General features: G+C 38.5%; 1 protein-coding gene across 1 annotated transcript in view; it reads right to left on the minus strand.

Moving 5' to 3' along the window:
- Positions 1-5166: 5166 nt before the first annotated feature.
- COL1A2 (collagen type I alpha 2 chain) overlaps positions 5167-24153 on the minus strand; it is a 36722-nt gene continuing 17735 nt past the window's right edge. Inside the window, exons 25-52 of the mRNA XM_074035520.1 lie at positions 23762-23860; positions 23303-23356; positions 22684-22737; positions 22478-22531; positions 22149-22202; positions 21144-21188; positions 19905-20003; positions 18574-18681; positions 17847-17900; positions 16846-16899; positions 16102-16155; positions 15944-15997; positions 15740-15847; positions 15326-15379; positions 14426-14479; positions 13255-13416; positions 11952-12059; positions 11172-11279; positions 10729-10782; positions 10535-10642; positions 10341-10394; positions 9862-9969; positions 9333-9386; positions 9099-9206; positions 8513-8771; positions 7921-8105; positions 6975-7217; positions 5167-6150 (exon numbers count right to left, since the gene is read on the minus strand). Of these exons, the coding sequence (XP_073891621.1) occupies positions 6004-6150; positions 6975-7217; positions 7921-8105; positions 8513-8771; positions 9099-9206; positions 9333-9386; positions 9862-9969; positions 10341-10394; positions 10535-10642; positions 10729-10782; positions 11172-11279; positions 11952-12059; positions 13255-13416; positions 14426-14479; positions 15326-15379; positions 15740-15847; positions 15944-15997; positions 16102-16155; positions 16846-16899; positions 17847-17900; positions 18574-18681; positions 19905-20003; positions 21144-21188; positions 22149-22202; positions 22478-22531; positions 22684-22737; positions 23303-23356; positions 23762-23860 (2697 nt within the window). The 3' untranslated portion in view covers positions 5167-6003. The remainder of the gene's footprint in view (positions 6151-6974; positions 7218-7920; positions 8106-8512; positions 8772-9098; positions 9207-9332; positions 9387-9861; positions 9970-10340; positions 10395-10534; positions 10643-10728; positions 10783-11171; positions 11280-11951; positions 12060-13254; positions 13417-14425; positions 14480-15325; positions 15380-15739; positions 15848-15943; positions 15998-16101; positions 16156-16845; positions 16900-17846; positions 17901-18573; positions 18682-19904; positions 20004-21143; positions 21189-22148; positions 22203-22477; positions 22532-22683; positions 22738-23302; positions 23357-23761; positions 23861-24153) is intronic.

Genomic DNA, 24153 nt, shown 5'->3' on the forward strand with positions numbered 1-24153 from the left:
AAGATAGATCAGAGAGGGAAAGTAAAATAGGGAGTACTGAGAACATGAAGGTAGACCCCTATGGAAGTTGAGGAGAAGTCTGTGTGTCTGGAGTTAACAGGATATAAGCACAGGAAGCTGTTCTATTTTCTCCTCCTAAATTGGAATTTTCATTCTCCAATGGTATGCCCGTGGTACTGTTAAAGGACTGAGGTGTTCTGTTATCCAGCCAGCAGGGGGAGCATTGAACTCGAATTGACATTCCGTAGAGATAGAAAGGTCCATCCACTTGGCAGTAGGTGTTCTTACTCTGCCTAGCGTTAATAGATTCCACTTTTAAGATATTGTTTATCTTTTCTTTCATCATTATTGTGGTTAATTAAGCCATGGGACACCAAGAGCAATGCCGCACTACAAAAATACGTTCGCTTTGATGGTAAAATGCATTGTGTGCTTTGCTTATAAATTTCTTTAAATTTATCGTGAATCTCAATTTTAAGGATACCTTTCTAGATTCCAGTAGGATTGTTAATTTTGGCCAAAATTACTCCTATGTCTGGAGCTCAGAATATTAGGTTTGCTTTGGAGCAATCAGATGAAAAAATTTGGTTCTATGAGGTGATTTGAGGATCCCTGGAAAACAATTACAGTATTGTCCTCAAGACATTTTACAGTGCCAGGAATTGCAATAATTTTTAGGTTAAACTCTGTCACTTTTAAAAATTAAAAAACGAATACATTCACATTTTACCTAAAAGGCATAGTTCAATTAATTGTCCCCCATTACTGAGTTTGTTTGCTCTTCTTTAAAAAGGTTCTGAAGATTGGTGCATTTTTATGTTGCAGAGTACAAGAACAGGTCATAAGATATATGTCAAGCCTTGTTAAAGCATAGGACAGAGGACTCATATCAGAAAAGTGGAAGAATAAAAGACAAACCGTTATTTAAATTTGGACTGGTTCTCTCAGGTCTTAGGATAGGAGAAGTAGCATGTTCTGAATAAGACACCTAAGATGAGATATGAAAGTCATAGTTCAGGCCGGGTGCGGTGGTTCACACCTGTAATCCCAGCACTTTGGGAGGCCGAGATGGGTGGATCACCGGAGGTCAGGAGTTCGAGACCAGCCTGACCAACATGGCAAAACCTGTCTCTACTAAAAATATCAAATTAGCTAGGCGTGGTGCATTCCTGTAATCCCAGCTACTAGGGATGATGAGGTAGTAGAATAGCTTGAATCTAGGAGGCGGAGGCTGTAGTGAACCAAGATCGCACCACTGCACTCTAGCCTGTGCAACAAGAGTGTAACTTCGTCTCAAAAAAAAAAAAAAAGAAAGTCATAGTTCAGAAAAGTCCAGGGTTTAATGATGTGGATAAAGCTTCTTTTGTGCAGTGGCTTATAGCATCTTATTGGGACATGAACCCTTAGGAGTATCAGATGAAATTTGTGTACTTTTCTTTCAAGAAAAATGTACATACCCACCGAATGTATGTAACATGTGATTTCAGGAGTTCATTGATGCTCCTCCTCCCCTGAAGACCATCCTTGCTTAGTGCAATACTCTCTAAAATGGAAGTGGGGTGGTGCATGCATCCCAGGGGCATGCAGAATGATCCACTGGACTATGGACCCTTCTATGCGTATTTATTTTCTGTCTTTACAAATTTTTTTTCTGTAGAGGTTTTATATTGCATATACTAGCATCATAATATATGCATAACATTTATATATACGTAAGTAAATTTGTTGTAAGAACTCAAATTTTTACTAATAAGGAGGCATAATTCAAAATTGATAGACTACCACTTTAGAGAGTGGTGCTAATTAAGTGTAAATTCTACACTCTCTTCCTCTTAAATTAGAGGGCCAGTGATCAGAAAATAAATCAAGAGGTTTCCACCGGTGGCCCGGAAATTTTGGACCTAGTGATGACAAGTCTATTTGCCCATACTTTACTCAGCACTTTCACACATGCCTGGTTTGGTCCCCCGAGCAGTTCTGTGAGATGATAGGTATGGTAATAGAAATCTCTAAGAGCAGGCACGTTAACTAAATTCTCAAAAAACTTAAGAGACTTTCCCAAGGGCCCTGGGCTAGTCAATGGTAGAGCTAGTACTCCTAGCCTTGGCTGCTGACCACAAATTATGTGCTCATTTCACTGAACAACAGGGATAAGTCAATCATTATGGGTTGTCTATGGCCCCATTGCTGCAGTTACTAGTGCTCCCTGAGGATACGGAGTTGTCCAATCCACGGCTGATCCAGGCACAAGGATAGAAAACATATTTTAGCTACTTGATCAGAGAGTTAGGAAGCTGAGCTAACAATTCAGCATTAGCTCTCTCCTGTTGGTACTGTAATACCAACATATTTCAAAACAGATAGAGGACTCTGGAAGAGTTTAGATACATCTATGTACAAAAAAGATTTACAATGGGTTATTAAATGGGAGTTCTGAGGCTGGCTTCATGAGAAGTGCCAACTGCTCTTTCTCCCAAATTTCCCCTGGTGCCACTGTCAAAGACAAAGTACTCATCTAGATGGATTGTTGTTCTGACCCAGAATGACATTTCCAACTTTTCTTATATATAATCCAATTTCTGAACTTCCTTTTCAGTGATATTAAGTGGAATAGCATAAAAAAGTCTTTTGGCATTAAAGATAATAAATGTGTTCAGCATTGCTCAGGTATCTTTGCTCTTTGCCAGTGCATTAGCTGTATTGATTTTAGAATTTTAAATGACCCTTTTTACTAGACTTGATTAATGTCCCCTCCCCAGATCTTGGCTACCTGCTTCTTCTCTCTTTCACGTGCAATTTTCTTCCCTTTCGCACTCCTACAAGTTAAAGGTGGCTGACCTTCACTCGACCAAGGGTCAAGAAATGTTGTGAGGAGTATGCTTTGGGCCTGGTGATCAGCCTGTAAAGAGTGGGCTGGTCGTGGAAGGGCCAAGTCTTCAGTCCATTGCTCTATGTCCACATTTGAGCCCAGGCCCTGGGAACACTCACAGTGGACCTCCTGGCTTGGTAAGTACCAGCCTGTTCTAATATGTGACTTCCAGAGAAGAAGCATTGAGCCAGACAGAGAGCTTGCAGGTGAAATGAGATCTCTATCAAGAGAGGCTAGTTCAATCCAAATATCAGTTACTGTGTGAGACAAAGGTTAATTTCCCAACACTTCCTCTAATTAATTAATAGTGTCTTCTGTTATCCTCAGAGGATATGTCATTTAAAATTCTGTTCACACATTATTTTATTCTGCCTCTGGAACTGAACTATAAGCTCCCTGAGCTACCTGAGGATGCTGTGGCCTGGTAGAGCTTTGTACACCCTCCCAAGCTTCTCTCAGGGTGGCTGGTCCATGGTGGATGATGACCCTTAGGCCAGGCTTGTCCTTCTCTTCAGGAAACAGGTGGATGGGAGGTTGACCACTCCTTCCCTGGAGATGGCTACTCCTGAACCAGAATATTTTCACTTTTGACTGTTTATCTTCTTTCATAATATTTTAAGAGTAAATTTGTTGTAAATAATAAAGTAATATAGCTACATTATTGCAAATTTGAAAATTTTAGGCCTAAAAATTATCCTTAAACTTCTACACAAATGCGCCTACTCTCAGCATTTTTTTACATATATGTTTAACATATCTAATTATAATGACAGCGTTCTTGAATATTAGATTTTCAGGATTGAAAATTTTATTCTAGGAAGTTTTTCTTTTGTTCAGTCATCATCATAAATGTTATTGGGATACCAAAATTTATTTCACTATTCATCCTATCATTATCTATTAGATATACTGTAAGTTATTTCCTCATTGTTGTTTACTGGATATACCATGTTTTGTTTCCTCATTGTAATCTATTAGGTGTATGATTATTTTTTTGCCTATTTTCAGTTGTCTCACACCGATGATGATTAAGTGATTATTAAGTGAGCATTGGCTTAGGAAATCTGCTAATTCAGATTCAGTTTGACAAAGGTCATTATTATTATTTAGCATGGTTTTTGCCTCTAGCTGGTACTCAATAAATGCTATTTTATTTCTTTTGCTATATGCCAGATGGCATAGTTCATATTTGATCCAGAGATTTCTAACTGTTTTATCACGTAAGTTTGCATGGTCATTTTAATTACTAATTTACAGGGAGTACCAGCATTCTGATCCCAGGAGTTTTCTTTATATGGTTTGGTCAGGTATATATATTCCTTCTTGTCAGACACAGAATATTAGAACTACAAAGGACTATGGCAGTAATCTCATTGGATGGTTCTTCAATTGGTGCACATCAGAATTTCACAGGATGCATAAGAATACCAATTTGTTACTAAATCTGAATTTGGCAGATGAGGACCAGGAATCTGCATTTTGGTTAGGAGACCATGCTAACTTTTTAGGGTTAATATTACATTTTTACCATGTTCAGTCTTTTGCCTTTAAAACTAACTGAATCTTGAGATGACTTATAACACGAGGCAAATATTACAATCACAATTATGTTCTGCAACAGGAAATAAGCGCTAAATGAATCTTAACATTTTACTTGACACATTACTATGTTTAAGTGTATTAAAGATGTCATTGAAAGGTGCAGGGGAGGAAAATGAACTTGATTTGGCAGGTAGGTGTTCATGGTACTATTATCCACAACTGTCTATCCTGATTGACAGCACACACATTACCTCTTAACAGGCATTGTATTCAGTTGCCTCAGATTTAAGTGTATGGCATTTTTACTGAATATTTGAAACTGTTTTAGTTAATAGTATTAATTGCTCATAGACCAACTTTCAGCCACTGTTACAAAGTGTTTAATACATAATAAACCAAAAGTTTCTATGGACATTTGGTTATAGTAAAATTAGATCGAAAATGCCATCTTGCTTAAGTATTACATATTTTGAGTAGGGCAAATGCTTAATAGTGCTGAAAAGGAATATTTTCATATTATAGCTATGGAAACGGAAATGCAGAGGCTCAGAGTTTCAGGTCACTCAGCCACAAGGAACAGAGCCAGAATTGGAGTTCAGCTCTCCTGGGTCCTCGTTCTCTGCTCTTTCTACCACACCAAACTGCCCTTTTTGCATAATTTCTATCTAATCAGAGGCACTTGGTCTAATGGCTGGTAGAGATGCATATTTATATTGCAAAGAGCATTGAAGCAAGGAATTTTACTCAATATGTTCTTTTGGAAAACCAAACATGCTTTATTTCATTTTTTTCACAATTTATTTAAACATCTCACATATACAAAATAGGTACAATTTAATTTTTCTGCTTGCCCAAGAAACAAAGCTTCCATGGAACCATGGAAGATGAAAATGAGACTGGCAAAGAACAAACGCTGAATTTGAAGAAGAGGACAACTTTGGGCAAATAATCTGCATACTTTTAATTGGGAGTAAGATGGAAAATATGAATGCTAAATCAAATTTTTTAAAAAATACACCACACAATACAACTCAATACAGGAGTATTTCTTCTGAAATTCTTCTAGCACCATCAACATTCTTCAAGTATCTGAAATACTATTAATTAGCACCTTTGTATCATGAACAAAACAAAACAAGGACCTCAGTTCATCTCTGCCTAGGTCAGCACCTAACAATGTGGATCACACTCACGGGAAAGTGTTTTGAGGTAGTTTAAACCTTTGGAAGTTTGGGTTTTAAACTTCCCTCTGTGGAAGATATTCAAAAGCCACAAGTGGTGCAAATGTTCATGGTTTTTATTTTTCAATTTTTATTTTGGTTTTCTTACAAAGGTTGACATTTTCCATAACAGGTGTAAGAGTGTTGAAAAAAAATTTCAAATTTTGGGGGGAGCGGGGGAGGGAGTTAATGAAATTGTATTGCACAATGCTCTGATCAATCCTTCTTTTTCTCTTTTGCCCACAATTTAAGCAAGTAGATGTGCAGAAGAAATGGAAGGATTCAGCTTTCAGTTAAAAAAAGAAGAAGAAGAAATGGCAAAGAGAAAGTTTTTTTCAAATTTCTTTCTTTTTTAATTTAGGTTGAGTTCATTTATTTGAAACAGACTGGGCCAATGTCCACAAAGAATTCCTGGTTGGCACCACCGATGTCCAAAGGTGCAATATCAAGGAAGGGCAGGCGAGATGGCTTATTTGTTTTGTATTCAATGATTGTCTTTCCCCATTCATTTGTCTTTTTCTGTTTAAAGAGAAGAAAATAGATACACAAATCATCACTATTTCTGAATCTGATAACATCTGAACCTTTGATTTCATAAGAACCACTGTTTGGCATGTGTCCTTCTGAAGATGTCTGTCCCAGATCAACGAGTTCATTTTTGAAATAACAGTACCAAGGGTGTCTTTAGTGGGAGGGGCTCTCTATCAGTCTAACAAAAAACCAACCAACCAACCAAAAAAACCCCACAACATTTCAACGCACGTTCCAAATGACTTATGTCTACAAAGTCATTTTTAGGATTGTTGTGTGTATGTCGTCTATGTGTGTCTTTGAGAGCAGGACCTGGGTGGGTATGTAGTATTGCTGTTAGTGAATTTTAATTTTTCTTATATTTATAGCATATTGTAGAGAAAGCATTAAAAGTTAAATGTAGGCCATACTAATAAGTAAAATAAAATACACATAACTATAAATTATAGTTTAAGCCACTGGAGTCTCAAGAAATTTTACATTCTGGGCATACATTATCATTTAAAAAACTTATGCTAAAGGAAAAACAATGCATGGACATAGCATACATTTCAGTATTTCAGAAGGCACTATCTGATAAGAATACTCTGAATTTATCATCTGAGTTTAAATATGAAATTAATATGCATAAATAAATAAATATAAAATACATACAAAAACTGAATTTACTTATGAAATAAAGATGAAATAAGATAGTTCTCTCATTCTTCTGTTAATTTAACCCTCCCTTTAGACCCCTCCTTGTGGGGGATCTAAGTTAGAACCCCCCATCCCACTTCCCAAAGCTATTCCCATATTTCACTATTACTTACAGAGCAGCCATCTACGAGAACAGTGTAAGTGAACCTGCTGTTGCCCTCAGCAACAAGTTCAACATCATTAGAGCCCTGTAGAATGACAGCCTTTTTCAGGTTGCCAGTCTCCTCATCCATGTATGCAATGCTGTTCTTGCAGTGGTAGGTGATGTTCTGAGAGGCATAGTTGGCCAGCAAGCGCATGAAGGCAAGTTGGGTAGCCATTTCCTTGGAAGTCACTCCTTCTACATTGTATTCAAACTACAGAAAATAAGATGAAATTCCAGTTAATTGGAGAAGGACTCAGACACTAAGAGTGAAAAAAAAAAAAAAAAATCTCAGGAAGAGTGGACTCAGAGCCAAGCTTAGGAAAAGGGTACTTTCAAAGAAAACTTAATTCACTTGTCTTTGAAATATCAGTTACCCAGATGAACAAAAGACCTAGTAGACTGAGGCAAGGTCATCTAAAAACATTATCTGTTCCAATTAATCCTTTTTGCATATGCTTTCTTCTTTAGAATAAGAGAATGAGGAGGTAGAAATTCTGACATTTTTCTTTTTCTGTAATTTTGTAATTTATGGAATTCCAGTAGGCATTCAGTAAAGTTGGTGAAAAGGTTTGATTAAAAATTCAGAAAAGCTGCTCACATTCTGAAAATGCATATGCATGAGTGTGGGGTATATGCTGGCCAGTGCTCCTTCACACTAAATGACATTAGTCAGTTTTTTCAATGACTACCAATTAAGTCAAATTTGAATAATAACTTTGAATTACATGGATGTGTCCAATCAATCCATCTTCTAATGTGCAATTTAGGACAAAATTGGAACCCAGGAAATGAACAGGTTTTTTTTTTTTTTTAATAAGCCCATTTTTGTCAGAGATTAAAATGCAGATAATTAACAAACAGTTCTACCAAAATATTATTTAGCAGAAGGAGAGGTGTTTGTGGGGATTCCTCACCTGGCTGCCAGCATTGATAGTTTCTCCTAGCCAGACGTGTTTCTTGTCCTTAGAGCTCCTATACCAGTTCTTGGCTGGGATGTTTTCAGGTTGGGCCCGGATACAGGTTTCGCCAGTAGAGAAATCACAGTATACTTTGATAGCATCCATAGTGCATCCTTGGTTAGGGTCAATCCAGTAGTAACCTTTTAAGAAAATAACATTCAGATCATGAAACTTCTCATTGAGCAGAACATAGATTCTAATAATAACTAATGAAAGATACTGACTCTAGTAAGTAACATTTTTGATTGTCTACCCCACATTTAAGAAGAAGAGAGTGGCTGTTTTTAAGATTAGACAGTTCCTTCCCTCCCCTCCTCCATGAAAAATCAAATCAGGGTACTTATTACTATGAAAAGTGCAAAAATACATTTTAAGAGAAATGAGGTTGGGTGCTGGTTGGGAGAAGATGATGCTTCATTAATTGTGTGTGATTTCACATAATGTAATCTTTACCCAAATGCATTTTCACTCTAAATGTCAATGGAAACTAATTTTGAAAAGCTCAACTTGTGAGAAGGGTCAGTCTGGTCTGGACATCTTGACCTACCGCTGCTCCACTCTGGGTGGCTGAGTCTCAAGTCACGGCATGTGCGAGCTGGGTTCTTTCTAGAGCCTTCAGGAGTAAGAAGGGTCTCAATCTGGTTGTTGAGAGACTTCAGAGTAGCATCAACTTCATAATCCTTGGGTCTGAGAGAAGGTGCTGAGCGAGGCTGGTCAGCCCTGTAGAAGTCTCCATCGTAACCAAAGTCATAACCACCACCACTTACACCTGGAGGTCCAGGTGGGCCAGGGGGACCAGGGGGGCCCTGCAAAGGTGAAAGTGAGAGAGGAGAGGCTTTGTACTTTGTTACAGTGAGAGACATCCATGGCAGATTTTCGTTGAGCTTCACACGGAAGCATGTTCTAATAAGTAAAAAATAATCAAATTCAAATAAATAAATAACGTGCTCCCAGGCATACTTGCAGGGATGGGCTTAACGAGCCCATTGCATATAGACAATTTCCAGATATTTTAGAGGATATATTGAAATTGGGCTAACTTTAATGGGTTGTCATAGTTGTCTTGGTTTAGTCTGAAGAAAATATTCCTCAGGTCAGTGATCTTCTTTATTATTTCCCCAAATCACACTTACAGCAGGACCTTGGTGACCCTGAGGGCCTCGAATGCCAGCAGGTCCAACTGTACCAGGATGTCCAGTGCGACCATCTTTTCCAGCAGGGCCAGAAGGACCGGCAGGGCCCTAAGGAAAACAGACACCAAGTGCATGTGAGCTGGTGAATCCCACCAAGGGAGCAGCAGCCTGGGGCTCACTGCTCGCTTTAGCTTCTATTTCAGAGATGAACTGTCTTCTCTTGAGTCTACCTACCCTAGGACCAGCAGGACCCACGGAGCCAGGAGCACCTTGATCACCATGGTGACCCTTTAAAGAGAGAATAGGAAAATCACACTTTCAGAGCACATTTCAAGAGACAGATTTTTTTTTTCCAAATTGAATGGGAAACTTTAGTTTAAATGGACTCTGGATTGAGAAAATTGAAAATGTAAAGTGGGGCTCTTGTCTCCCATTATGTCTATTATATTCAATTATTTTTTTCACAACCTATTTCAGCAGTGCAATATTAGTCATTCCTCTAATTATGTTTATTTTAAGTGGGGTTGAAGGACATTGTTGCCAGGAGATTTTAATGTATGTATATTTCTATCTCCCTCAATCCTCACCTTTCATGTTGGGATGAAATAGCATTATCTCCAAGAGTGAGATGGAGTTAGCCAGAGAATGGGAAATGGATATTACAGAGGCTATATTGGAACAATAGCAGTGAAAATATGAAAATCCTTCTGAGCTGAAGGCCTTCAGGGTCAGTTTATGTGCGAGATGGCTACAGTTTACTTACAGCGAGACCGGGCAGACCTTGCAATCCATTGTGTCCCTTTAAGCCAGGAAGACCTCTGGGCCCCTTATCACCGGGCTCTCCCTTATCACCACGAATGCCTTGTGGGCCCTATAAAAAAAGAGAAGGATGGATAAGACTTACCGTTTTAAAAAAATGATACTCACTTCACCACAAATACTACTTAATTCATTTACAAAGGTAACTCAGGACATGTAAAGGTCTAGCTAAGCTCTCACCTCTGCTAGTAATCTGCTTTAGTTGCGCTATCTGTAAAGTGGCTAGATCCTTGTAATCTTTTAATACAAACAAGCAGAAGAGATTTAAAATAGCTCAAGTTATTTGTATCAATTCTCAGCATGGACTGAAATGTTTTAAAAATATTAAGTCTAGCTGAAATGTTGTTTATTTTCTTAATGGATGTTTTGGACTGATTCTCTCTAAATTTTAATTTTGTAAAGAAATCTTCAGCATGTACATACACTAGGACCTCTTGGACCAACAGCACCAGCAGGACCAACAGGACCAGAAGGACCCTGTGAAATGGAAAAGAAAAACACAACTTAGCCAGGCCCAATATTCCTCTCCCCACTCTCCCACCATCCCCAAGTGTGAGGAAGTCAGAAGCGAAGCCCACGAGAATGCTGCACTGAGGGAATGATATTCACAAACTTACAGTTTCACCACGGTTTCCATGTTTGCCAGCAGGACCCACGGGGCCATGAGGACCAGGTGCACCTGCAGCACCAACGGGACCATTGTTGCCAGGGTAACCACGCTCTCCCTATCAAAGGCAAAATGAAGCTTAGCATCAATCTGGGTTGTATTTTAATCACTACTGAATTAGAGAAAGATGAAAAGTGTACTGACCTTGTGTCCGGGTTGACCATCGCGACCTGGGGGACCATCGTTCCCAGGGTTGCCCTGTGAAGACACCACACAAATTAAGGTTGTTGGCGAGGCTCTGCTGCCTACCAGCCCCTATGTTGTGGCTTTACTGTCTTCATCACTTCCAGTGCTCAGTAGTAATGAACCGTCTTTCAGACTGTTAAAACTAGGGATAAAAACCTGCCAACCTAGATATGTTTTAGAGATGTTTTAAATACTTGGGCCCAATTTTGCAGTGTGCTACTGAAAAGCCCATTTTTTGGCCTAAGCAGTTTTTCATATTTTCAATACTAGGTGTAGATATTATGGAGAAGCTGACCATCTTGTTCAGAAATTTGGAACAAGAGAACCTCTGCTGAGGACATAAAGTTTCACACAATGAAATCCTGCTCGGTTTTATTTTACAAACCAAGTGTTGGACTCACATCACGACCAGCTTCACCAGGAGCACCATTGACTCCAGGACTACCCACAGCACCAGGAGGACCACGGGCCCCAGGAGGGCCGGCAATGCCAAGAGGACCAGGTTCACCCTAAATAGGCAGAGAAGATAAAATGACATTCCCCTCATTGGACAGAATGCTAACCTTCCCCTCCAAAACAACCCTATTCAGGAGATTCTAGTTGAAGAAAGAAGGTAAATTGAATGTGAATGGGTCACACAGTGGTAAGAAGTATCATCAGTATCATCCCTGCCCTCCTTCTCCACATGTAGATGGCCAGCTTTATGTAATCACGGGATGTTGCTCTGTAAAAAGTGAGCCTCGTGTCATTTAGTATCCCAAATGAAATGAATTCATAAAGTTGATAGAGTTTATGGAGATGAGATGGTTTCTAGTTGTTGTCACGTATAAGGTTTAATGGAATGATTCAGAACTTCCAGAGTTTCATTCTTCCTACAGGATAAATGATGCCAGCATTTCATATTGCAGAGGAGTAAATGCAATTAGAGATTGTATCGTTCTTAAGCGCGTCGAAAGAACAAAAATCATTCTGCATAATTTTAAGCTGTGTCTTTATAGTGTGTGTCTAAGTAAGGTGGTATTAAAGCTTCTTAGACAAGTGACATGTGATCTGTATAAAGAAAATGCCATGAATAAAAATCTTAAGTGAAGTTATTCAGTGATCAATCTGTCACATTTGAAGTGGCAGCTTTTAAAATCTTTTCTTATGTTAATGGAGTCAGAATATTGTCAAGCACTCACCACAACACCAGCAACACCTGGTAGACCACGTTCACCTCTTGAGCCAGGGAGACCCAGAATACCAGGAGCACCAAGAAGACCCTGAGGACCTGGAGTGCCAGGAGGTCCCTAAATGGAGAAAAAATACTGAGTATTATGGGTAAGAGCCTGGGTGATAACACAGGTTGGCTTGAAGATTGTGAGAATAAACTGTCTTCAGCTTAGAAAAAGGCTAATGACCTCATATTACTAGGCAATATCCTTGGATATCTTTTCTCTAGTGATGACAGTGAGTTTACATCTTGGCATGTATACTTCTGTATTTGATTCATCCTTGAGACCAATGGCACAACATTTAAAAATATGTGGTTGAGATTTATAAAGACACTTGGGGTGGTGAAACAGAGTTTTTATGGCCTCGAGGCAGGGAAACAAATAAAATAATTTTATTTTAAATTATTATGGATACATTATAGTTGTACATAGTAAGAGGAGTTCCTCAAAAAACTAAAAATAGAACTACATAAGATCCAGCAATCCCACTGCTGGGTATATACACAAAAGGAAGGAAATCAGGCTGCGTGGGGTGGCTCACCTGTGTAATCCCAGCACTTTGGGAGGTCAAGGTGGGTGGATCACCTGAGGTCAGGAGATCGAGACCAGCCTGACTATGGTGAAACCCCGTCTTTACTAAAAATACAAAATTAGCTAGGCATGATGGCGTGTGCCGGTAGTCCCAACTACTTGGGAGGCGAGAATTGCTTGAATTGGGGAGGTGGAAGTTGCAGTGAGCTGAGATCGTGCCACTGCACTCCAGCCTGGGCAACACAGGGGAGCTCCATCCCAAAACAAACAAACAAACAAACAAAAAGGGAATCAGTAAAATCAGTATCTCAAAAGGAAGCAAATTTTGACTTTGGCATCTAAGGTCTACTAGGGGCACCTTTCAGAGTAGCACTAGTACTGGACAGTGTATGTTTAAGAAATTGGTAACTTACTGAGATTGATTAATTTGTAGTAGAATGGCCACAGCAATGGGACTCTGTTCTAATCCTGGTACCAGTAAGGTGCCCTCAATAGCTTAAAGGGCCGCTGTGATAAAACTGAGTTCCCTCATTTATTGTCTTCCCAATTTTGTGCTTTGTGAGCATCTGAGGAAGCCACAGCCCCTCAGTGTGTGCTGGACAGATTTCCTGGCTCAGTTGAGCTCTACTTGAGAGCCTACAATACTCATCAACAAATTGATGCCACTTGAAGATTTGTGTAGGGGCTTTATTTTAATTCAACATAAAGTATTAAGAAAGAGGAGTTGGAAATCACTTACAGCAGTACCGGCCTCTCCAGAGGGACCCTTCTCACCAGCAAAGCCAGGGGGACCAACAGCACCTACTTCTCCAGTTCGGCCAACTGGACCTTGGTCACCACGAGGACCACGAAGCCCTTCTTTCCCAGAAGGACCAGGGGGACCAGGAGGGCCAGAAATACCCTATGAGCAAATGTACAAGGTCATTTTCTTTCTGTTAATCAGCAAGGGCCTGGAAGAGAGAGGCAAAGATTCTAGATCTTAAGATGCAAACAATGTGATGCAATAAAATAATACCCTGGCCATTTTGGGGAAATATTTATAGTTTTTAACATTCTTTCTTGCAGAAAGAAGCAACTCCTGTCTTCCTTCATGAGGCTGTAACAAACCAAATAATGGAGGAGAGACTATGGCAAATTTCTGTGAGGAAAAACAATGCCATGCCACTGGTACCCTGGCATATTGGAATCAGAACTATGTAGAATGATAGGAGTTAATGATAAATGAATGGGATTCTGAGTTTTGAAGGACTCTGCCTTTTCTTTTTTCTTTTCTTTCTTTTTTTTTTTTTTTTTAAAGAAAACCAATAGAGGCATTTTGTTCATAATTGAGGAATCACACACGCTCTCAACTAGGTTTAATTAAATGTCTACAGGGAATGAATATTTTTCTGTTATGAACCTGTAAAAGGATTCCAAGAAATCAACATCTTTGCTATTTTTTCCCCCTGAAACCTTAACCAGAAGACTTAATCCTTGGTAATTAATTAAATTTTCTTGAGTCCTGACAGGAGAGTCTGACTCAGAATTAAATTAGAGGCCAAACCACCTTTAAATTCAGGAACAATTATACCTTAACAATGGTGGCAGAATGTTAGCCATAAAGGGTAATTAAATATAGAAATATCTGATATGTGGCTAAAACTGTTTTTTTTTTTTTTTTCTCCCAAAGAGACCATGCCCCTGAAAGGGGACTGGGGTTCACATGAGTAAAAGCCTCTAAAACTGATATTATAAAATATAATGTGTGATGGTACCATCTTAATGGTTCAGAAAAACTGATTTCAGACCAGGAGAGTAATAGTAAATATTAGTGATGTGTTTTCATGAAGAGTTTCTTACCAGTTTTCAACCAGAAGCCAGGTCTTTTGGCTAGAGTAAATGAAGACACATGTTTGGAGTGATTTACTTACAGAGGGTCCTGGGGGACCAGTCCGTCCAGCAGCACCAGGGAAACCAGTCATACCCTAAGAACCAAGCACATTAGAATTCCACAGTCAACATCAACTCCAAGAATTTGGGTAAGATGGGAATTTCTTTCTTTTTTGTTTTTTTTGAAAATCAGTACATGTGACCAGGGATAGACCAAGGAGTAGGAGGTAGGCAGATTTATATAGGGTATTCTTTAGCCAGGACCCTGAAGGCCTGCCTTCTCCACACATCTTCCTTACCAGCATGCCACCAGTTGCAATGCCCATATTTTGTATTAAGGTTTGGATGGTCCTTTCTGAAATGCTGACATATTATCTTATGGTTGTAAAGGTATGATGCTAAGATACTATGTCATTATTACACATTAATGTGTATACATTAATAACTATCTTTACCACCTGGCTGAGTGGTAAGGAAATGGGCACTTAATAAATAATGGTATTCATGAACAGAAGAATAACAAATGACCTAGAACATTCAGCACTGTCCAGTGAGAGAAGAAGTCAGTAAAGTTCATTTTTGGGTCTCTAAAGAATTGTTGTCATAGCATTGCCTGCAAAGGGGAAGGACATGGTCAGGCAGAAGAAGGGGCATATTAATAAACAGATGAAAGACACCAAAGAAATATTTTTTCCTACTTTACAATTAAACTGCCTAGGGCCCACCTTCGTTATTACCTCAAGTGAGGTGATAGCAACATACACTGAGTTCCAGCTGAGTTCAAGTTAACATCGATATCGGAATTGCTCTGAATAGAATGAACTTGAATCTCAAAAGTTTCCTCATGGTAGTCCAAATTTACCAAAAATGTCAAAACCTTCAAGTGTCCTTAATAGATTCTGAAGAAAGAAAAGTGGTGAGAGTCCATTGTAAATACTCACAGGGGGGCCTCCATCACCACGACTTCCAGCAGGACCAGGGGGACCATTTGGACCCTAAATGCAAAGAAAAAAGTGGGGTCAAATCACAAACAAACTCTTATAAATGTTACTCTTTTCTTCAAGAGGATCATTCCCACATCTCTTAGAAAAAAATGTGGAAATAAAAAATGACTATCTGTGTCAGAATGTTCTTCAATATTACCACCCTTATGAAGTTATCAGAGAATTAAAATAAAACAATATTTATGAAACTTTTATACATTGTAAAACAGCGTGCAAATGTTAACCCTTCCGTTATTTTCCATCTTCTATCTGGTGTATTCCCTGTTGCATAGTAGGCACTTGACGAATATATGTTTAATTGTAAGATCTAATGGGTGGCTGCTGTGTGGACCACCAGTGAATTCAACTTACAGATGGGCCAGCAGCTCCAACGGGGCCTGTGGGACCAACGACACCGTTTTCACCCTTAGGCCCTTTGGCTCCTCTTTCTCCTTTAGCACCAGGTTGACCAGCAGCACCCTGTTGGAAAGAAACAGTTAGAGCTCTGGTACTCCGACCCACTCTACTCCCCAAATTAGGATATTTTCAGATTAATCTTCATTATGTGATACTCACAGCAGGACCAGCAAATCCATTGGGGCCAGCAGGACCGACCTCACCACGTTCACCCTAGGTGGGAGAAAGTATTTAAAAATGTCTTATCAATCCTAGGTTCATCAATGTCTAAACATCGTGAGGTGTGAGTATCCAAAATGACCCAGGTTCTTACTTACAGGGCTTCCCCGAGGACCAGCAGGACCAGCAGGACCAGCAGCACCAGCTTCACCCTATAATGGGACCAAAGATGAGTCTGTTAATGTGCCTGACATAGATGCTCAAAAACTGGGAGGCAGAGACAACAGTGGTGGACAGGGGGCTATTGTCAGAGTCTGTAGTTGCCGTGGAGGAGAAAACTCATGTACATTTCACAGAGTAAAATGAAGTGGATTTTTACTTAATGCTATATTCATTTTGGGGGTTACGTGGTATGGCTTGTACACTTGAGAAAACACTATAAATCAGTGCCCGCAATACCAGGAGGAGGACATTTTAATTTTTAGATGGACATGGGGCTGATCTATTTGTGGCAATCTTTGCAATACAATAAATAAGATCTATTTTAAGTGGACTGTTCAATGTGAAATGGGCACACTATGTATTATATTGATTTTTTTTTTTTAAATAATTGAAGGCTTTGAGAAGCCTCAGTACATTAGGATATTGTTAATGCACAACATGGAAAGACTTTAAAACAAATGCTAGGGATTAGAGAATAGATCAGATAGCTATAGGAAGGGAAGGGAAAAGTAATTTTAAACACACAGCATTTGTTTCCTGCTGCCCTATCACAATAGCTAGGTTTTTAAATAAGTAGGCTTTATACCAAGCCATAAAAATGAATTGCTGGGGCTCTTTGGGACTAGGGAAGGCAGGAAATTTTAGATATTGCTGTTGGCTCAGTGAAAATTCATGCTTACCCGGTCACCTGTGGCTCCAGCAGGACCAGGGGCACCTACAGCACCAGGAGCACCCTAGTACCAAAAAGGAAACATGTCTTATTAATAACACCCTGTATCATCAAGAGTAAACCTTGTCATTCTTTTTGACTGTGCTTATACAGTGACTGAACACTTTTACTGCACTCTGGTTGGACATCAAGAAGGCCTCTGATGCATTTTGGTTCTAATTATCAAGACTATTAGAAGCCACTCTCAGAAGGAGGGTACTCGAGTAATAAAGGTCATGGAAATGTGTAAGTCAATAGCAGGTCAGAAATTTGGGAGATCTGAACTTTCTGCTATTATAAAATTCCCTGGAGAGCAGCAAATGAGCAGCCTTGTTTGAAACTGTTAGAACTATGTGATTCAAAAGAAAGACTATTACAGATGTGCTATAGTCAGTTTTCAGCTCCGAAGGAGAGGTGAATAAAGGAATCCAGGCCAACTGTGGCCTGGAAGACCCATGAGGCTGACCCCCTAGATAAGGTAATTAGACTGTCACGGGACTATCTTCGGCATCTTCATGGCATTAACAGCTAACCTTTGGGGCTGCTCTTTGGGTGATAAATTTCTAGGAAGTAGGTTTGAATCACTATAGAACCTTGTTAGAGGTTCTGGCTTCCTAAAGCATAAGAGAGTTATTTTTATTTATTTATTTAAATCTCTGGTATCACTTGAAACAATCATTTAATGTTCTATTAAACCTAAAGCTTTTGGTCTATCATTTGTACTTGGTATCGTTGACGCTAGGGAAGTTAGAAAATTCAGGATATTATTTTTAAAGAGGTTAAATCCCATTGAATTTTTCCTTTGAAACATGTAAAATGATATTATTAGTCATAGACGCAGGAGAGAAAGGAATATTATTTTATTAAACTTGATAAAGAAAGTGTGTGTAGTTCTAATCTGGAAAACTTCTCAAGTCAAACGTTAAAAAAAAATCTAAGTACAAACAAACATACAAACAAAATTCTACTCACACGAGCACCATCTCTGCCAGGGTTACCAATTTCACCTCTGAGACCAGGTTCACCCTGAAAGCATAAAGCAAGAGCAACTTTTTGTTTTCTGACCAAAATTTTGAATCAAAATTAATATAAAATTTTTTTCTTTTTTGCAGAAGAGGCTATGATACCTTCAGTCATTTAAGATTTTTAGCAATGTCTCGATTCCTTACCATTCTGTAGAATGTTAATCGAGAAAAATAATGAGGAAAAATAATTCAAGGCCATTTCCAGATTATTGTTAAACAATCTTTTCTAATTTCCGTACACTCTCCTGAAGCATAATCAAGCAAGGTACAGATTCATGTGGACAGAATTGTAAGGCAACATCACAATGGGCTGCAGCGCCTGATCACTCTTATGGCATAACTAATGCAGCAGCACGGTTGACAGCTGTTCAATATAGCTTCTTCCCATTAATTAGGGCAGGATGAGGCATTATTGTTAGTGGCATTAAAATGAGCCTCATGTATTACTCAACACCATCTGTTTGTGTGAAATTCCATGGTAGAAAGGAATTTTGCCAGATTAGTGAGTTTAGAAATGTGTAGGTGCTAGGTGGCAGAGGGAAATGTATATAGATAGATATCAAAATGCTACCAGACCACCTGCCAAGAATTGTGAAAACTTGGGCATCCTTGTGCAGCCTTCTTCGCTAGAGTTCATCAACAATACGTAATAGAGTTAAACACTAGGAGGGTACCTTTTCTCCCTTGCCTCCAGGTATGCCAGCAGCACCCCTCTCTCCTGGGAGTCCACTAGGACCAGATGGACCAGCAGTGCCTGCAGCACCAACCACACCAGGTTCACCCTTGAGTCAAACACATGTGAAATCAATTTTAGTGGAGAAAGAAGAAAATGAAGAATCAAACTCTTGAAGAATTCCAATTTAAACAGTTATCTAGACAGGCTTCTTGCCTGCTTTGAAACACAAAGAAGGTCTGGACTATTGAAAGGAGGGAGAATATAGCAGAGAGAGATGCTGTTAATGATACGGTGACTGAAGAGATGAGGGTAGTGGGAGTGCACAGCTGTGATTCCTCTATAACCTGCTTCAATACTCTTAAGGATGGCAGGCACGGAGAAGAAGAGGATAGGACAATGGGAAGCAGAGAGTAAAAAATGTTTACCCACAGACATTTTTCAAGGATAAGTCTCTTAGCCCAGATAGAAAACATGGAAAGAGACCCTGTCAATTGAGGAGATATTTATGTTTTAATCTCCTTAAGAGTAGAGACCGTATCTTCCATTTTCACATAAAACCCTACAATTCCACGTACTTAAAACCTGTTGACTAGCTTCTGAGATAAATAGATCCCTTTGAAAGTACTACCTCACAATACCAAAGTTTCTTTATTTCCTCTCTCCCTCTTACGTTTTTTATTTTTTTCCCAAGAACATCCTTCCATACACTAAAATAGCTTTTTGCAACTGATGTTTACACTTTTTCCCTAGAGTTAAGAATTAAAATAATATGAGTTGTCTTCTTTTTATTGTGGTTAAGGTAATCACTTTTTCAGGAATGTATATTAAATCTATTTTAAAATCGAAACCACAGATTCTATTTTGGAACACAAGTTTCCAGACAAATTTTTGGTGTGAATGTATTGCACAATGAATTTTCATCATCATAAACTCTTATTATTAAAATTCAGACTACTTTTTGAAATTTTACTTTATGGGATGAGATGTTAAGAAGATAAAAAGTTTTTTTCTCTGAAAATAATGTCCAATGTATACAATGTTTCTAGATTAAAACGAAAGTATAAACAGTGTGATGAGAAAAGAGTGACAACCCATACTAATTCATTTATGTTTGGGGAACACAGAATTTCCCCCACAGTTCTCCCTATTGTTTGCTTGCTTAGAATAATTCAGGTCCACTGGAATCAGATTGCTCTTTACTGAGAGGGAAGTCATCACAGAACTGGAAATAAATAAAAATCTGAAAAGCAATTATCTTTCTATTTAAAGGGTCTACTTATTCTAGGCAGACTGGGCCAAACCAGTAATATGTAAAACATAAGATTTTACCTTGTTTCCATCAGGCCCTGGGGGTCCAGAAGGACCTCGGCTTCCAATAGGACCAGTAGGACCGGCAGCACCACTCTCACCTGGGGGACCGCGTTCCCCCTGGAAAAAAGTGATTAGAAGAAGTGTTGCACCATTCATCACTTTCAGTGATACTATTTTACATATGAGAGTTTACACTTGTGTAGCTTCTGAATCTTCGTTCTGCATTTATTAGCAAATTAAAGTTTCTTTTGTTCCTAATTTCTCCACTAGTAAAATGAAGAGATTGATGAGATATTCTCTAAAGTGTCATTTAGCTCTAATGTCCCATGACTACAACTCCAGAATTTGTTGCTTCTAGAGTATAATATCCAACTTTTGCAATTCATTCCCCTTTTTGGGGGAGTCTTTTCTGTGATAAATCCATAGGTAAAAACAGATGCCAGTTATGTGTATTATTTAAAGGAAAAGATTGTGTCATTTTAGTTGAATAGCAATGGCAGATGTAGATAAGATCAGATATTCTCCTATCTGTGCCCCCTTTTTATAACCTTGTGTAATAATGATGTAATAGTTATAATATTCATATGTATTATATTTGATACATGTATTTGTATATGTAATCTATGCCTATCTAAATATCTCCCAATTTACATCTAAATATCACTAGAACATAGCATTCTGTAGCCCAAAATATTTATCACATAGGTCCACATTGTAACTGTTTCAAAGGACCTTGTTATAAGTTGGTTTTTTGAGCTTTCTACATGTGTGTTAACTAGTGACATGATGGGATACTTTCAGGGCAGATTAATTGTTTCAGTGATGCTAATACCCACAGAGAAACTAAGTATTTTTTCCTTTATATGACTACTCATAATTTGGGCTTTAGGCTTTGAACATCAATACACATTGCCAAAATTAACCTTAGATCTTAGTAAGATATTATTTTTCCTTAGCTGAAGTTGAGCCACTGTCACAAATGTAGCATAGTTGTCTATATAAATCACTGATGATAACATATATATATTGATTTATTTATGTTTCTTATAACTATGTAATTATTGGATAGGAAATATGAGCAATGAAACAAAAAATTCTACTATCAACTTAGAAATCTAATTCTCTCTACAGATTACGTCTGACTGTAGAAGGGCATCAGAGACTTGTTGCAGGGTCATCAGTGGCTTTAAGGAGAAAGCACTACTACTTTGTAAAACACATTGCTAGAGTTTATGAAAGTAATGAAGTAACACTTACTCTTGCACCAGCAGGACCAGGGAGACCAAACTCACCAGGGAGACCCTAGACAAAGCATGAGAGTAAAACATGAAATTTCTGTGTGATCTCTAAATTCACTTATGATTAAGATATTTGAAAAATTTTGAAAGAGTGAAATAAAGCTGGCACTATCTACATGAGTGCATAAGTACACAGGCTAATAAGAACAACTTTTAGTATGGAAAGATACAGAAAGAGAGAATTTTATTGGTGACAAAAATGTATCCATCCCAGAACTTGGTATCAAAAAATTTGTTTCCCATTATTTAGTTTATTGCTTTTTAAAAAAGTGACAAAACAGACTGTTTCCTTCAATAAAAAGATAAATAATAATGAATAATATTAGACGTTGCCTATTTTTAGCTATATGACAGACCGTCCTCTTAAGAGAAATTATCATATTCTGTACATTACCTAGTTAATTGTATACCCAAGTGTATCTCTTTTATCACTGACCAGCTGTCTCCTTAATGTGCCCCACTGTTGATAAAGGAGACCAGGCCACAGAATGTAACTAAATTGAGGCACATTCATCACAATTAGAGAGAAAATGACTCAGAACTCATGCCCTGATTGTGGATAGCAGTGTCACGTCTGAATGCCAAGAAAAATATAAAAGCAATTTTTCAGGATCTAGTTTGATTGAAAATTGTGCATTTACTTTTTCACTATGGGGAAGGAAATAATTTGTATCTTAATGTTATCAAGAACAATACAAAAAGTAAGGCTATTAAATAAAATATTCATTGATAGATTTTACTTTCATAAGGTGATGTTTCATTAAATCTGTAAAACAAAGTAATCAGAACTAAAGTAATTTGGCTCATTCTCTCCATCAGCACCAACATATGTAAAACACTATCATTAACATATGAAATATGAAATTTTTCTTTTACATATTATAATTGCATAGCAGTGGGGTATTAAACAGGGGGAAATTCTCAAGTTTAGTAGTTACCACTTACTATTACTTGTTTTACTCACCCTTTCTCCTGGTTTGCCAACTTCACCAGCTGGCCCTGAGGGGCCAGGCAGACCCTAAAAATGAAAAGAAATACAAATCTCAATCCTATGGCTATGTTCAGGAGATTTGCTAATAATTGAGTTTCAGGGTGGTGGCTACCAAATACCAATATGAGCATGATTGTGTGTTATTAAAGCATGACACAGAAGTTTGTTTGAAAAAAATGCACCTTTCTTTCCTTTGGTCCTGAAATCATGTTTATTGTGGTGGAGGAGAGAGGTACGGTATGGTGACTTATAGCTGAATAGGCTGACCAAAGGCAGTATTGTGTATGTTTGAGTTGACTTACCTGGAAACCTGGAGGACCAGCGGGACCCTGTTCACCTTTTCCACCTTGGACACCCTGAAAGTGACAGGAAAGAGGGCATAAATAGCAACGTCTGTCACCACTGTTATCTAGCTATATAACTTTTGGATTGAAAAATGGAGATGGTCAGTTTGAGAGACTATACACATTCTAGTGCAGAAGAGCACAAGAGTGGGAGGAATACTCACCTGTGGTCCAGGAGGTCCCTGAGCACCATTGTTTCCATCGGGACCTGGAGCACCCTAAAAATGTTTAACAGAAAGGCTGATGGTTACCTGTAAGCCAGGTAGTTTAAGATGTCTCAAAGCCTCATGTGTTACTTCCTTAAAACAAGTTTGTCATTTTAGCATGAATTAAACTCATTGTGGGTTCCCACCACAGCCCAAATACTGCCTACTAACTTTTTAAATTTTTAATTTGTGTGGGTACATAGTAGGTATATATGTTTATGGGTTTGCCTACTAACTTTTGATAGGAATCAAGCAAAGTATGTAGATACAAGGCAATTTATAAAGGCCAGAGAATGCTACTACATATTCATACCCTTTTAATTACAAAATGAATAAAATAAAAGCCAAGGGCTTCTGTATTTTTGACCTAATGGATATTCTGATTTGTTTTTGCTGACTGTTTTATAAATTTGGTTTTAAAAAAAGGCATTTTATGATGGTAAAAGGACCCCTGGGGATGCCATCTTGAAAAGAAAGTGACAAAATGATATGAGATGATGTAAAAAAAAAAAAAAAAAAAAAAGTGTGGTTCTTAGATGAATGCTGTGAATAGATCTGTACACAAGTTAGCACCTACCCGAGCACCAGCAAGACCAGCATGACCTTTATCACCGTTTTTGCCAGGATCACCCTATAGAAAAAATGAAAAACAAAACAAAACAAAAAACAGCCTTATACATTTATTGTCAAATTCACCATGATGATTTTGGAATGTTGATTTCCTGCTTGTTTTTGTGTTCTTTTGAGCTCCTTAGTCTGTGGATTCTGTTATCTAAGGATGATCCGTCACCATGCAGCTCCATGTACAGTAAGATGTCCTTGTGTCTGTGGAAGCATGGGGCTCAGGAGATGGATTTTCAGCAGGGATATAAGAATACACTGGAGGTAAACTCTTAATGTGATAGTGGCCTGCAGTTTTCCTGTGTTGAAAGGAAACTCCCTGAGACTGGACTGATTTGCAGGAGAGAAATACTAGAGTTTGGTAAAATGTGGCCACAAAAAGTGCTGAGGGTAAGAAAGTTGTGATGATTCTTACAGTGGGGCCTTTGGGTCCAGGGAATCCAATGTTGCCAGGCTCTCCTCTTGCTCCAGCTGGGCCAATTGGGCCAGGCCTGCCGTCGATGCCAGGGAGGCCCTGGAAGCAGAGTTATTTCAAGTTTACTCAGTGTCAACATTTTCTCACAACCTCAAGCTTATGATGCTGCCACGGATGAAACAGAATAGTTTTCTGAATGCGTAGAGCTTCTTGTATAAAGAGTCAATAAATTATGAATCCATTTTCCTTTTCTAACTAGGATGTCGGTACACACATAGCCAATTCAATCTCATATGTATGCAATTTCCCTCATTCCCTTCTCTTGTCATCCCCTTGTCACCTGCTTCAATTTTCCCTGCCATGTTTTTCTCTCCCCTGCTCTGCTTTCAGTC

This window comes from Macaca fascicularis, chromosome 3 (assembly GCF_037993035.2).
Source record: "Macaca fascicularis isolate 582-1 chromosome 3, T2T-MFA8v1.1".
Lineage (NCBI taxonomy): Eukaryota > Metazoa > Chordata > Mammalia > Primates > Cercopithecidae > Macaca > Macaca fascicularis.